Below are 11,740 nucleotides of genomic sequence, written 5' to 3' on the forward strand. Positions count from 1 at the left end.
CAGCCCCCCATCCTGAGTCACTTCTGGGTCCATCTGTCTTGACCTGTCGGCACCCACGGGGTTCCTGCCACCATGGTCTGGGAGGTGCAGGAGCTGGGCCAGGCGGATTGGGAAGCATGTGTTGGCTGAGAAGGTCTGGAGAAACCTGGGCCCATCCCTCCCAGGAAAATGCGCTCCCTCCCAAGCCTGGCCAGGTGGCATCTCCCATGGGCCTGACTCTCCAAGAGGAAAAGACTTGTATCCAGTGCTCAGATTGTAAGCAGCCTGGCTCTGCACAGGCAGCTGAGAACGTCTCCAGAGGCAGCCAGCCCAGCCAGGCACCAGGTCCCTAGCAGGCAGCTCTGTCTTGTCACCTCTCCAAATCCATCAGATTTCCAGGCTAGTACAACCCCAGGGGAGTGGTCTGCCTGCCACAGCCTTCCCACAGGCTCCTGTGGGCAAGGGAACCTTCTGATCCCGGAGGCGAGATCCCAGAGGCTCCGCCCACCTTCTCGATCCACTCCTAGGCTCTTGGCCTGCACTCCCATCCCTGTTACCTAGAGCCTAGGCCCCTGCACATGCAGTCCCAGGCCCCAGAGAGCAGCTGCTCCACCCCCAACCACAGCTCCACCTCTAGGGAACAGGGCAGGCACAATGAGGTCCCTATTCCGGCCAAGCGGGTGGCTGGGAAGGGAAGCAGGACACCTAGGACCATGGGGGTGGGGAGAGCCTGGACTACTGGGGCTGCGAGCTGCCGGGGGCAGGCTCCCCCGGGCACAGAAGTGCAAGCTAGGCTTCCGTCCCACCGTGTGGGTGGCCTCCTCCCCACTGCCAGTGCCTCCATGTAGCCCAGCAGACCCCACTCCTGCTCCCCCTTCTCAGCCTGAAGAACATGCAGGGAAGGTGGAGGCAGCCTCGTCCAGTGCTGTTTATTGAGTCCATCAGCAGAGGCGGGAAGACTTCCCATTCACCAGAAGCGGAGTGGCTCATGCTGGGGGTGTGGGCTAGGGCCTTGCAGTCCTACAGAGGACAGGCAGCCGGGTCAGCCCCCCACCCTGGACACACCTGACAGCCACTGGGCACGGTGTCTAGCAGGACACCACCCCTCCTTCACAGGCAGTGTCCCCAAACGAGGGTCAGGGAACGAGACCCAGACAGCCCCATAGGAAGAAGCTGTGCCAGGTTCCTAAGGATCAAGTCCCTACTACTAGCCTGGTTGAGACCTCAGGAAGAGAGAGTGCGAGCTGGGAAGGCAGGGCCTGGCAGGTCAGGGCGGTGGGGGAGGGCGGGTGCAGAATGAGTGTGGTGCTCTCAGGCACTGCCCAACTCCCGGGGCCCCACCACTGGGGCTCAGCCTTGCCCGTCCTGGTAGGGCCGGAGTCAGAAATACAGGGCTGGCTCGCTTCGGAAGTCCGAGAGGTCGTTCTGGTTGGCAGGGGTGAGCTGAAAGAGAAAGGCACAGAGGCAGCCAAAGGGGCTGGTCCAGACTTTAAAGAACCCCCCTCCACCCCCGCCCTGGGCATCTGCCCGCCCCGCCCCGCCCTGCTCACCATGACCTCTTTGGACGGTGGCTCCATCTCACTCGGAGCCTGCTCCAGCGTCTGCTCCTGCCACTTGCTGAAGGCCATGGAGTGTTTTGGAGTGTAGCTGGACAGTCCTGCGGGCCAAGTGGCACATGGGTGGATGTGTGGATGCGTGGACATGTGGCCCAGGCTCCCACAGGGCCACCCATCCCAACAGGTGGGCACCCACCTGAGCTGCCGTTTGGCGGCCGAGGGTTCTCAGGCCCTGCGCTGTTCACAAACGAGGCTCGGGGCAGGAAGAGCATGAAGGGCTGCTCCGCGGCCCCATCTGAGCCGGACCCCTCCTCCTCGTCCTCCTCCTCCTCCTGCTCCTCCTCCTCGCTCTCCTCAGCCTCTCCCTCCTCCTCCTGCAGGGAGCTCTCTGGGGGATACTCAAATGTGGTCTGTAGACTCTTGTCGTTAAAGGAGATCTTCATCTAGGGGCAGGAGGCACGTCAGCCAAGGCCCTGCTGCCCGGCCCCTAGGGCTCCTCCAGCCAGACAGAGCCGGGTGCGGTGACCCCGACCCACAAAGCGTGCAGTGGGGGGTGCAGGAGCAAAACCCACCATCAGCCCTTCAGAGGTTGCAAGAGGTGGGGGGCTGCCCCTCACCAGAGAACACAGCGTGTGCAGGCCCAGGGCCACCCCTCCCTGTCTCCAACCCCAGGATCACATCACCCTCAGTGGCCCACCCCTCCCAAGGAGCAGACCCCAGCCAACACCAGGAGCCCAAAGCCTTGGGGTTTCCAGAAAGGCCCCTCCCAGGATTGGAGGTCTGCCTTCTCAGGGAAGCAGGGTCCAGGTGAGGCTGCACTTCGGAGCCCCTGTCTTTGCGGGAGGCCTATGTCTCCAGCGGAGCCCACAGCCTTAGCTTCCAGAAGCTCCTCTTGTTGGCAGGGGCCTCTCTCCAGGGCCAAGTTCATATCCCAGCTAGCCGGGCACCTGGACGATCCTGCCCGCCACACGGACCGCTGCTGCTGGGCAAGGGACCAGCAGAGTCAGAGCCAGGACCCCAAGGGCCCAGCGAAGTGCTGAAGCCAGGTGGTCACCATGTGCCAGCCCCAGGAAGCTGGCACCAAGTGCTGTCACCACATTTCACAGCCTGAGACAGAGGAAGCTCGGGGCTGCACCAGTGACCCTTTCCTCCCACCCGAGCTGCCCATGTGGCCCCCGTCCACACTGCCCACCCTACAGGCTCCAGAATTTCATGCCCAGGCAAATCCTCCCCCTCTCCGTGGCCTCGGAGCCCAGACTGGGCTGCTGGTTCTGAGGGGCAGTGGGAACAGGCACCAGCAGGGGGACCACAGGCTCTGAGGGTCAGGATCCTCGCCCTCGGCGCCCCGGGACTAGGCTCCCCACCAGAGCCACTCGCCCCTCGAGGTCTGCTCAGCAAGGCTCAGCCAGGCCCCGCGGGTCGGTAATGAACATGAGAGCTGCCCGCCTGCAGCAGATGGGAGCAGCCCCGGTGGAGCTCGAAATATTAAACTCCAGGGCACAGGACACCGGCAGCCAGCTCAAGTTCCTCCTCTTCCCCTGGAAGGAGCCAGAGGCAGGAGCCAGGCCCTCAGGCAAAGAATCTGGGGGCCCAGGGACAGCAGGACGGGCAGGGGCCTTGCAGGAGGGCTGGGCTCACAGCCCTGGGCGGCAGAAGGGCCCTGGCCCCAGGGGACACACAGCAGGCCAGCCAGGAGCAGGATGCCCCGCTCCGTAGTGCCAGCATCCAGAAACAAGGGCACACACTCCTGCCATGCCGCCACGCTCCCCCCACAGCCACACGTGTGCACACAGCCCCACACTGCCATGGGCACCTCCAGGGCCCACTGCTCTCCCGGACCACCCCGTCTCAGCACGGCTCCCACACGGACACTAACCGCGCAAGCCACTAGCACAGCCACAGCTCCCCCTGACCTGGCCATCTGCACAGACGGACAGTCAGGGACCTGAGCAGACTGGCAGACCACCACCAAGGTGGGCAAAACCAGGATTGAGACGTTCGCTCCTCTCTCTCAAAGGTGTGCTGCCCCCTCACTTTGCCCTGCCCTGAAGCGGACCCTACCCGAACTTCCAGCTGCCGCCACAGGAGGCCAAGCAGGGCAGAGGCCTGGCATGGGTGATCACCAGAGCTTGCAGCAGCCCACCTGCTGCCAGCCAGCCCAGGGATGGAGTCACCTGGCCCCTCGGACCCTGGACCTCTGGGACGCAGGGACAGAGACCCCAGGAGGAGCCAAGGCAGGATGGGGCCACCAGCACAGGGATGTCCCCGTGCCCCAAGTCCCTGCAGGGAACGGTGCTCCTGGGCATGCGGCATTGTCCCTGATGACCTGGAGTCCCCTAGGCCCATCCCCCGCCACTGAAGAGGCGGGTAGGGCCAGCTGCCAGGCCCTGGCTGGATTAACATGCCCTCATTAGTCCACGTGACCAGCGCCTAGCAGCGAGGCTGAGGGGGCTGGGTGAGGACAGGCACCGAGCCTGGCACAGCCTGGCCAGGCAGAGACAGGGCAGTGCTCACAGGCCAGTCTGCACCCAGCTGGGGCCCGGGGCCCAGGTCACGTCCCACCTCCCCTTCCATCTCCAGGCTCCTTGAATGAGCCCGCCCGGCTAGGCTCACAGGTCTCCCTCCTCTGAGTGCAAGTCTGTGGGTCACAGGACATCCCATGACTCATGCTATGGGCAGGGGCCAGCCTCCAGACCCCAGGCAGACAGAATGGGAGGGGGCGTGGCCAGGAGCTGGCGCCTGTACACACCTTGTCACTCAGCTCCTGGGGACTTTGCCCGCTGCAAGGTGCAGCCAGCAGGTGGGTCCTGGCTAGGCCTACTTCCTGCCTCTCACGGGAAGAGCACCCTTTGTTCCCTCACCCCACCCTGCCTATGCACGCCCAGCTTGGGTTACTGAAGGGCGTCCACCCTGGACTCTGGGCTGGGAGCTGGGCTCCACCAGCCCCAGGCTGGGCTGAACATCTGCCCCACCCTGCACTCCCCAGCCTGCTCCCATCCCCCACTCAGCCTGAGTTCAGGGGCCCGCGGGACCACCCCACGCAGTCCCTGCAAAGCTCTCACAGCCACCAGGTGGGATGCCCGGGGTCGAGGGCAGCCCCCAGCCCAGGGCAGGCCCCCGCTGGTGGGGAAGCTGAGTGGCAGAAGGCCCAGGCTGGCTCCGGTGGTCCTGGGGCTCTAGAAAGACCACTGTGGGGTGGCCTGCAGGAAAAGGCTGGGGAGCAGAAAGGGTGAAAAAGGAGAACAGAGAGGAGATGCAGCTGCACGCAGGAGGGGCAGCGGCATCCCGGGGAAGAGCAGGTGCGGAGCAGGCCCTGAGGGCAGCAGCATGGGCTGAGGGGAGGTCTGAGGACCAGAGTGGTCTGCGTGGGGGTGGCTGTTACACCGCAGGTGAGGATAATGGCTCAGTGTTGAGGCTCAAGCCTTGGGGACGTGGCCTGCTTGGGCTCGGCAGAGGACCAAGGGAAGAGGGTGAGGAGGGCAGACAGGAGGGGAAGGAGCCACCAGACAGGCAGGAGCCTGGCCAGCCGGCACCTCACAAAGGGGAGACGCCCACAGCGCCAGCCCCACAGGAGGCAGGTGTGGAGGGCTGTGGGACAGCCCCGGCCACTGGGACAGTGAGGGGCAGGGGCAAGAGGGGGCGCGGCGGCAGCGCCTTGCAGCAGCCAGCTTGGCCATCCAGGTAGGGAGATAGGGCCGCTGCAATTCTGCCAAGAGATAACTAAGTGGGGATGTGTGCCTGGCTGGCTGGGCGCCCCTACCACCCAGGGCAGGGCGGCAGCCCTCCAAGGCCAGGTGAGAGCACTGCGCCCTCCACTGAGGTGCCATCCTAGGGGAAGGCTCCACCCCTAGAGAGCTGCACCCCACCTGCCCCCGGGAAAAGGCACCAGCGCCTCCCACCACTGTCCTGGGTGGCCCCTGAGGTCCTGCTGGCCTCCAGGCCACCACGTCCCTGGAGTGTGGGACTGGAGGAACAGGATGGTGATCCAAATCACAGGCTGGCAGGGGTGGTCTGGGTGAGGATGAAGACCCTCAGCCCGAGGCCTGGAGGAGCAGCAGGCGAGTGGGACAACAGGGAATGGGCAGAGCCCAAGGGCAGCCCAAGGTCACCCTGAATGGCTGGGCAGCCGCATGCCTCCATCCCACCCAACAGGTGTTCAGGCTCTTCCTGGGCAGGGCAGCTGGTGCGTGCCCAGGCAGAAAATCACCCCTAGCAGCTCACGATGCTCTGGCAGGGCCCTAGCCAGGCCGCTTGGCCATGCCAGGCCTCATCCATCTGGACCCCCGACCACACAGGCTGGCATGGAGACTGGAGCCCGGCCTGCTTCTTCCTATCACGTCTTCCTGCCCCAACCACCATCAGGACCCTGCCCTGACCTTTTAACCCCAACTTGGCCACAAGTGACCCCCATAGCTCTGACCCCAGCTGGGAAGAGAATGACCAGGCTTAAGGCCGCAGCCCTCCAGTCCCAGAAAGCAGCCGGGCTCACAGGATAAGGGCAGCCAGGTGAGGACAGGGCCTCGAACAGCTGCACTTGGTTCCTGCCCCTCAAGCTCCATGACCTCCTCCGGCCCCCGCAGCCTCATCTACCAAGCAGGGAGCACTATCACCTCCACTGCCTGAGGCCAATGTGGGAAAGGACGGCCTCCCAGAGCATCCACGGTCAAGGGTCAGGAAGCAGAAGGAGGAGCAGGCAAGGTGGAGAGGACAGGGGGTGGGGCTGGTGACCATGGCTACTGGCTGACCACAGCACTGCCTAGAGGGTGAGGCAAGGTTAGGCACGCAGGACGGTGGGGGTGGGGCCACCGGAAGCACTGTGGGCGATGAGCGTGGATGCCCGATGGGGCAGATGGAGCTGGCAGGAGGGCCAAGGCCCTCACCCAAGAAGGGGCAGGTGATACAGGGAGAGAGGGAAGGGCCAAGGCCAACTCTGAGGCAGGAAGTCAAAAGGAAGCAGAGGAAGGAGGTGGCACGTCTTAGTAGACAGCAACAGCAGAACAGCAGGTAAGGGGCTCTGGTGACACAGGGCACATCACCCCCACTGCCCCAAGGAAACAGGCTGGGGGCAAAGTTGGCCTAGGTGTGGGCAGCCACAGGAGAAGCCGGCCAGGCACCATCTTGGCTCCAGGGGAAGGTGCATCTGCCCAGTGCGCCTGCTGACTAGAGTCATGTGGGGATGGCCTTGGAATCTGCCCCAGGGCCAGACTGAGGAACTAGCTGCTAGAGTGACTAGGAAGAATCTGAGGAACGTTTCCTCGTGCCCAGAGGGTTCCAGGCCACCAGGCAGCCCTGCTGGGAGAGTGAGGCTCCAAGAGGGCTCCTGGCCCTGCACCTGGGGCTCTCTCTGGCTTAAAGTCTCTCCCCCCCAATGAGGGGAGTGTCTTCAGCACAGCCCAGCATCACACCCCGGCTCAGACAGGCCTGGCACACACCAGGAGCGGGATAAACACTCCCAAGAGGCCAGTCCTGCTAACCTCTGGGCCACTATGCCTCTGGGAGCTGAGAGCCATCCTGAGCGGCTCCCAGTGCTGTGCCCCTAGGCTGAGAGGGAGGTAGGAATCTGACCCCACCCAAATCAAAGGTCTCCTGCCCCTTTCCCCTTCCATCCTGGCACCTGTTACTCGCATAGGCCAAGACTCCAGAAGAACATGCCAGGCTACCCCCTCAAAGCCACATGAGGGCAGGGCCAACAGCTGGACCAACGATGGGACAGGCCTGCCCAGCCAATTCCAGACAGAGCCTCAGGAACCAACAGGCAGACTTGGCACTGGCTTGACTGACTCTCTCCACCAGCCTCTCAAGGTACAGAGCAGGCAAGCTGTCCCCATGGGCCCAGGGTCATTAGGGTTCCACTGGAATCCAGACCAGAGATTCCCTGCCAACTCAGCCTCCCCTGGAGCCTGCATGGCCACCAGCCCCAGCTCCCCTCTGTCCACACAGAAGCTATACCACACCCAGGCTAGGTGTCCTGGGAACAAGGTACATGCTACACTCACAGCTCTGTGACCCATCACCTCGCCCCCTCCCTGCTGGTGACTCTGCCCCACCACTGACCTTCTTTCTTGAGGAGCCAGCCTTGGTGAGGCAGGACTTCTGCAGGGCCAGGTAGCCGCCAATCACCTCAATCTCATGCACGGTGGGGTAACGCTTCTTCAGTGCTGTCCCCAGGGCAGCAGGTGGCTCCGAAAGTCTGCCTGGCCCCTCCTCCTCAGCCTCCCTAGGCCTGGCCTCCCCATTGGCCTGCCGGGCCGCTGGCTTCCTCTTGGGCACCACTGTGAACGTGTTGCTCCCTCGGTGCTGGAGCAAAGTGGACTGCTCAGGCCTGGTGGGTTGTGGGTGGTACTGGGGAGGCCCACCAGCCCCGGAGCAGGGCAGTTTGGCTTCTTGGGGGAACTCGTCCTCCGAGTCTACCTCGTCAATGAAGGTGACCGGCAGCCCTGGCCTCCCAGGCTCCCCACCATTCTCGGCCAAGCCGGGAATCCTGAAGCCCTGGGTAGGCTCAGCTTCAGTGGCGTCCAGTGGGGACGGGGGTGGTGAGGATGGCCTCTGCCACCTAACAGCCGGGTCCACAAGGGCACTGGCTGGCCTGGGGCAGCCCCCCTCCTCAGCCTCCAAGGGGCTCCTCCCACAGACAAATACACCATCCTCTCCAGGCACCTGCTGGGCCTCACGCTCTTGCTGGGAGGCCCAGCCAAGCTCTCCTTCTGGAGGCCCCACAGACTGCCTCCCTTCCCCAGGGTGGGCTCCGGAAGCCTTGCACTTGGGGATGAACACGAAGGAGTTTTGGGAATTCATGCGAAGGCTGGCCAGGGCCCGGGCCTGGAGGTCCCCAGTGGGGATCGTGTCCACGTCTGGCTTGGAGGCCGGCCGTATCTCGAAGGAGTCGTTGGCGCTGGTGGCCGAGGAGACCCACTGGCGCTGGCTGGGAGTGGCACTGGCAGGGCTGGGCGTGAGCAAGGCCGGGGGCGCGGCTGGAGTGGCACTGGGGGTCCCGGGACTGGGGGACGGGTGGGCGGGGGCCTCCTCGGACTCCACCTTTGGCTTCCACTCGCCCGTCCCAGGCGCGGATCCCGCGAGAACGTTGGCAGCGCCGGCCCGGGACTCCAAGGATGCGGGCCCGTTGGGGAGCTGGCGAGTGCCCGCGCTGCGGTTCAGACCTCGAGGATGAACAGTGAAGGAGTTGCTGCTGGTCTTGTGCAGGAAGTCGCTGCGCCGGGGCCCGGGGCCGGGACCTGCGACGCGGACCTCGGGCTCCAAGCAGGCGGCGCGCTCGCCCACGCGCGGGACGGCGGGGCCAGGGGAGGGCGGAGGCGCGGGGCGCCCGCGCTCCGGGCTCCCGCGACGGCGCGGTACCACCGGCGGGTCGAACTTCTGGAGCAGGCGGCTCACGCGGCCAGGAGGCGGCGGTGCCTCGTACACGAGTACCTCGGCAGCGCGGATGCGGGCGGCCGGGCTGGGGCTCCGATCCGGGCCGGACGCGGGTGCTGGCGCCGGCGGGAAGCCGGGAGCCGACTCGATGATGAGGATGTTGTCCGCGCGGATGGTGCGCACGCCCGGCACGAGGCGATACAGCTCCAGCAGCTGCTCAGCCGGCCGCACCCCCGGCCCCGCCGCGCCCGCGCTGCCGCCGCGCCGCGCCCCTCGCCGCCGCTCCGACTCGAGCCGCATGAACGGGTTCTCGCGCAGCGGGCCCAAGCTCTCCGCCAGCACCAGCTTCTCGGCGGCAGGCCCCGCGGGCTCCGCCTCGCCAGCTTCGGCGCCCAGCGCCGCGCCTCCACCCAAGGCGGCCAGCTTGGCCCGCTTCCGCTCCAGGATCTCCCGTTTCCAGGCAGGCATCGCGGTGCGGGGGCCCGGGCCTGGCCGCCCCAAACCAGCCATGCTGCCGAGCGGCTGCCGGAGCCAGCGCGCACCGGGAACTGCGGCCACCGCCCGCCGCCGGTCTTCGCGCCCCGGCCACGCCCCTCTGGCCTCAGCCCATTGGAAGAGGCCCATTCAGACCCGCCCCGCACCCGGAGGGCCCACCTACGGCGGGGTAGGATGGCCGGCGGTGCTGATTGGAGAGCTCTCCCGACCCCGTCTTCCCGCAGACCTCACTGGACAGCGCCCGTCGCCGGAGCCGGCCCCCATTGGGGAGGCCCCATTGGACACGCCCCCTACGCCTCACAGCGCTCTTTGGAGGCCCCCACTTCCGCCTCTGCTCCTTCGGCCCGCCGCTGCCGCGGGGCGGTGCCCGGAGGAGGCGGGCCCTGACCGGCCGGCGGACCTATACCCCTGGACACCTGGTGGCGGGTGCCGTTGACCGGGCTCAGTCCTTCCTTTTCGTGCCAGCACTCAGCCCGCCTATTACCCCTCTCCAGAAAGCTAGGTGAAGGAAGGGCCATCCTAGGACCAGAAGGCTGTCCCGCTCCCGTAGGCAGTGCACCGGCTGTACACACCGGCCTGCCGCCTCCCGGTCTTGGTCCCTCTCGGGCGAGGGACTGCCCACCTGCGGTCCTCGGTCCCCTACGGGACTTAACGGAGATGCCAAATGCGGGAGCCGTACCCAGTGCTGAGAAATTTCTCAGGAATCCCTAGCCTTTGCCCAACCCCCAGAATCCACTCTGTTGCTCAGACAAGTGAGCTCTGCCCACACTTTGTCATCCAGGGCCCACCAAACACGGACCGCAGTGCAGAAGCTGTGAGTAGGTACAGAGGAAGGGCCACAAGCAGGGCCACAGCTCTCCAATGCAGACAGAGCCACAAAAGCCAGGGCGTGTATTGCACCGTTGCCTTTCCATGTTACTCCTTCTTCATCTGCTGAATCGCCCCCATCCCAAGACTGGCAGGAGTGCCACTGACCCTGAGGGCACAGCTGCTCTGCTCGCTTGCCATAAGGAAGCTTACTTCCCATGGAGGGCTGCACAGTGCCCACCACATTCTTTCAGGTTTGTTGGACACAAGGAGAGAAGGGAAATTCTTTGAGCACAGTTGTTACCTGCCCTACAGTCAGCAACTGTTCAGTAATGACACTACTGCCTCTCATGCCCCTCCCCTTTCAGGGACTAGGCTCCACGAGCCCATGGGGCTCTGCAGAGCCCAGGGGCTGGTCTCAACCTGGCATGCCCTTCTCAGCTGGTGGCTCCCATGGCAGCCTACAGCTACCACTACTTTAACAGCCCTGTCTGTTAAGCTGGAGAAGAGAAACTGGGTTTCAACCTTTCAAGTGTTCCTTCAGGACTCTCCTCAAATCACCTTTCCAGAGGGAGCTAAGTCCTTCTAATGCTCCTCACGCTATGCCGACAGGATTACCTAATTCTGAGCCACCACAATAAAACGAGGGAACAACGAAACACACAACATAAAAATAATAGAAGGAAACCCACTCCCAATGGTCAGCTTGTATCTGGTTTTGACACATTATGCCAATCCTGGGTAGGAGACATTCTCGTAGCAGGGGGACAAACCAGACTAGTCTCCAGCTCAGGCATCTCAGTGGTCTCCATGCCACACGGCAACCATCCCAGGAAAAGGGTCACAAAGCTGCTTCGCTAGAATTAGAGTCCACAAGCTTGTTCTGTAAAGGGCCAGACAGCAAATATTTTAGCCCAGTGGTTCCTACCCGGGACAGTTTTCCTCCAGGAGACCTGGCAACGTCTGGAGATTTTGGGCTGTCATTAAGTGAAGGGTACTACTGGCATCTAGTGAGTGGAGGCCAGGGATGCCGCTAAACCTTCCACAGTGCTCAGGACAGCACCCCTCCTCCCCCTCCCCCAACAAAGAACGATCCAACCTAAAAGGCAGGCAGCGCCGAGACTGAGAGGCCCTGTGCACCAGGCCCCAGGTGGCTGTCAGATGACCCTGTGCACCAGGCCCCCAGGTCGCTGTCAGATGACCTTGTGCACCAGGCCCCGAGTCACTGTTAAACAGCGCTGAGACTGAGGCCCTGTGCACCACAGGCCACGGGTCGCTGTCAAGCAGAGCCAAGACTGAGACCCTGTGCACCGCAGCCCCTCGGTCGCTGTCAGATTCTTCTTTGCTCTTACAAACCTTGGAAAATGTAAACATCTTCGTTAGCTGATGGGCAGTACAAAAACAGGCACTAGGCCACAGTTTGCTGACCCCTGCTCTGCAGATCAGCAAGGCCCACAAAGACCACACTGCTAAGAGCCAAGATTCCAATATCACACAAACTACTTGGCAGGTTCTCAACACAGGCCTCCCCCGTG

The 11,740-nt window shown here is 64.0% G+C and overlaps 1 protein-coding gene across 4 annotated transcripts; it reads right to left on the minus strand.

Annotated features, from left to right (window-relative positions):
- Positions 1-883: 883 nt before the first annotated feature.
- TPRN (taperin) lies at positions 884-9,743 on the minus strand. 4 transcript variants are annotated; one of them, XM_074362738.1, is made up of 4 exons: positions 7,590-9,653; positions 1,732-1,978; positions 1,530-1,636; positions 884-1,456 (listed from the first exon to the last, which is right to left on the minus strand). In XM_074362738.1, exons 1-4 carry the CDS (start codon positions 9,525-9,527, stop codon positions 1,247-1,249), a joined length of 2,502 nt encoding a protein of 833 aa, XP_074218839.1. In that variant the 5' UTR covers positions 9,528-9,653; the 3' UTR covers positions 884-1,246. The 4 variants fall into 4 exon arrangements, with proteins under 4 accessions (XP_074218839.1, XP_074218840.1, XP_010958899.3 ...); XM_010960597.3 differs by having other exon boundaries at positions 1,210-1,422; positions 7,590-9,649; XM_074362739.1 differs by lacking the exon at positions 1,732-1,978 and having other exon boundaries at positions 884-1,422; positions 7,590-9,670.
- Between the last annotated feature and the right edge of the window lie 1,997 nt (positions 9,744-11,740).

This window comes from Camelus bactrianus, chromosome 4 (assembly GCF_048773025.1).
Source record: "Camelus bactrianus isolate YW-2024 breed Bactrian camel chromosome 4, ASM4877302v1, whole genome shotgun sequence".
NCBI lineage: Eukaryota > Metazoa > Chordata > Mammalia > Artiodactyla > Camelidae > Camelus > Camelus bactrianus.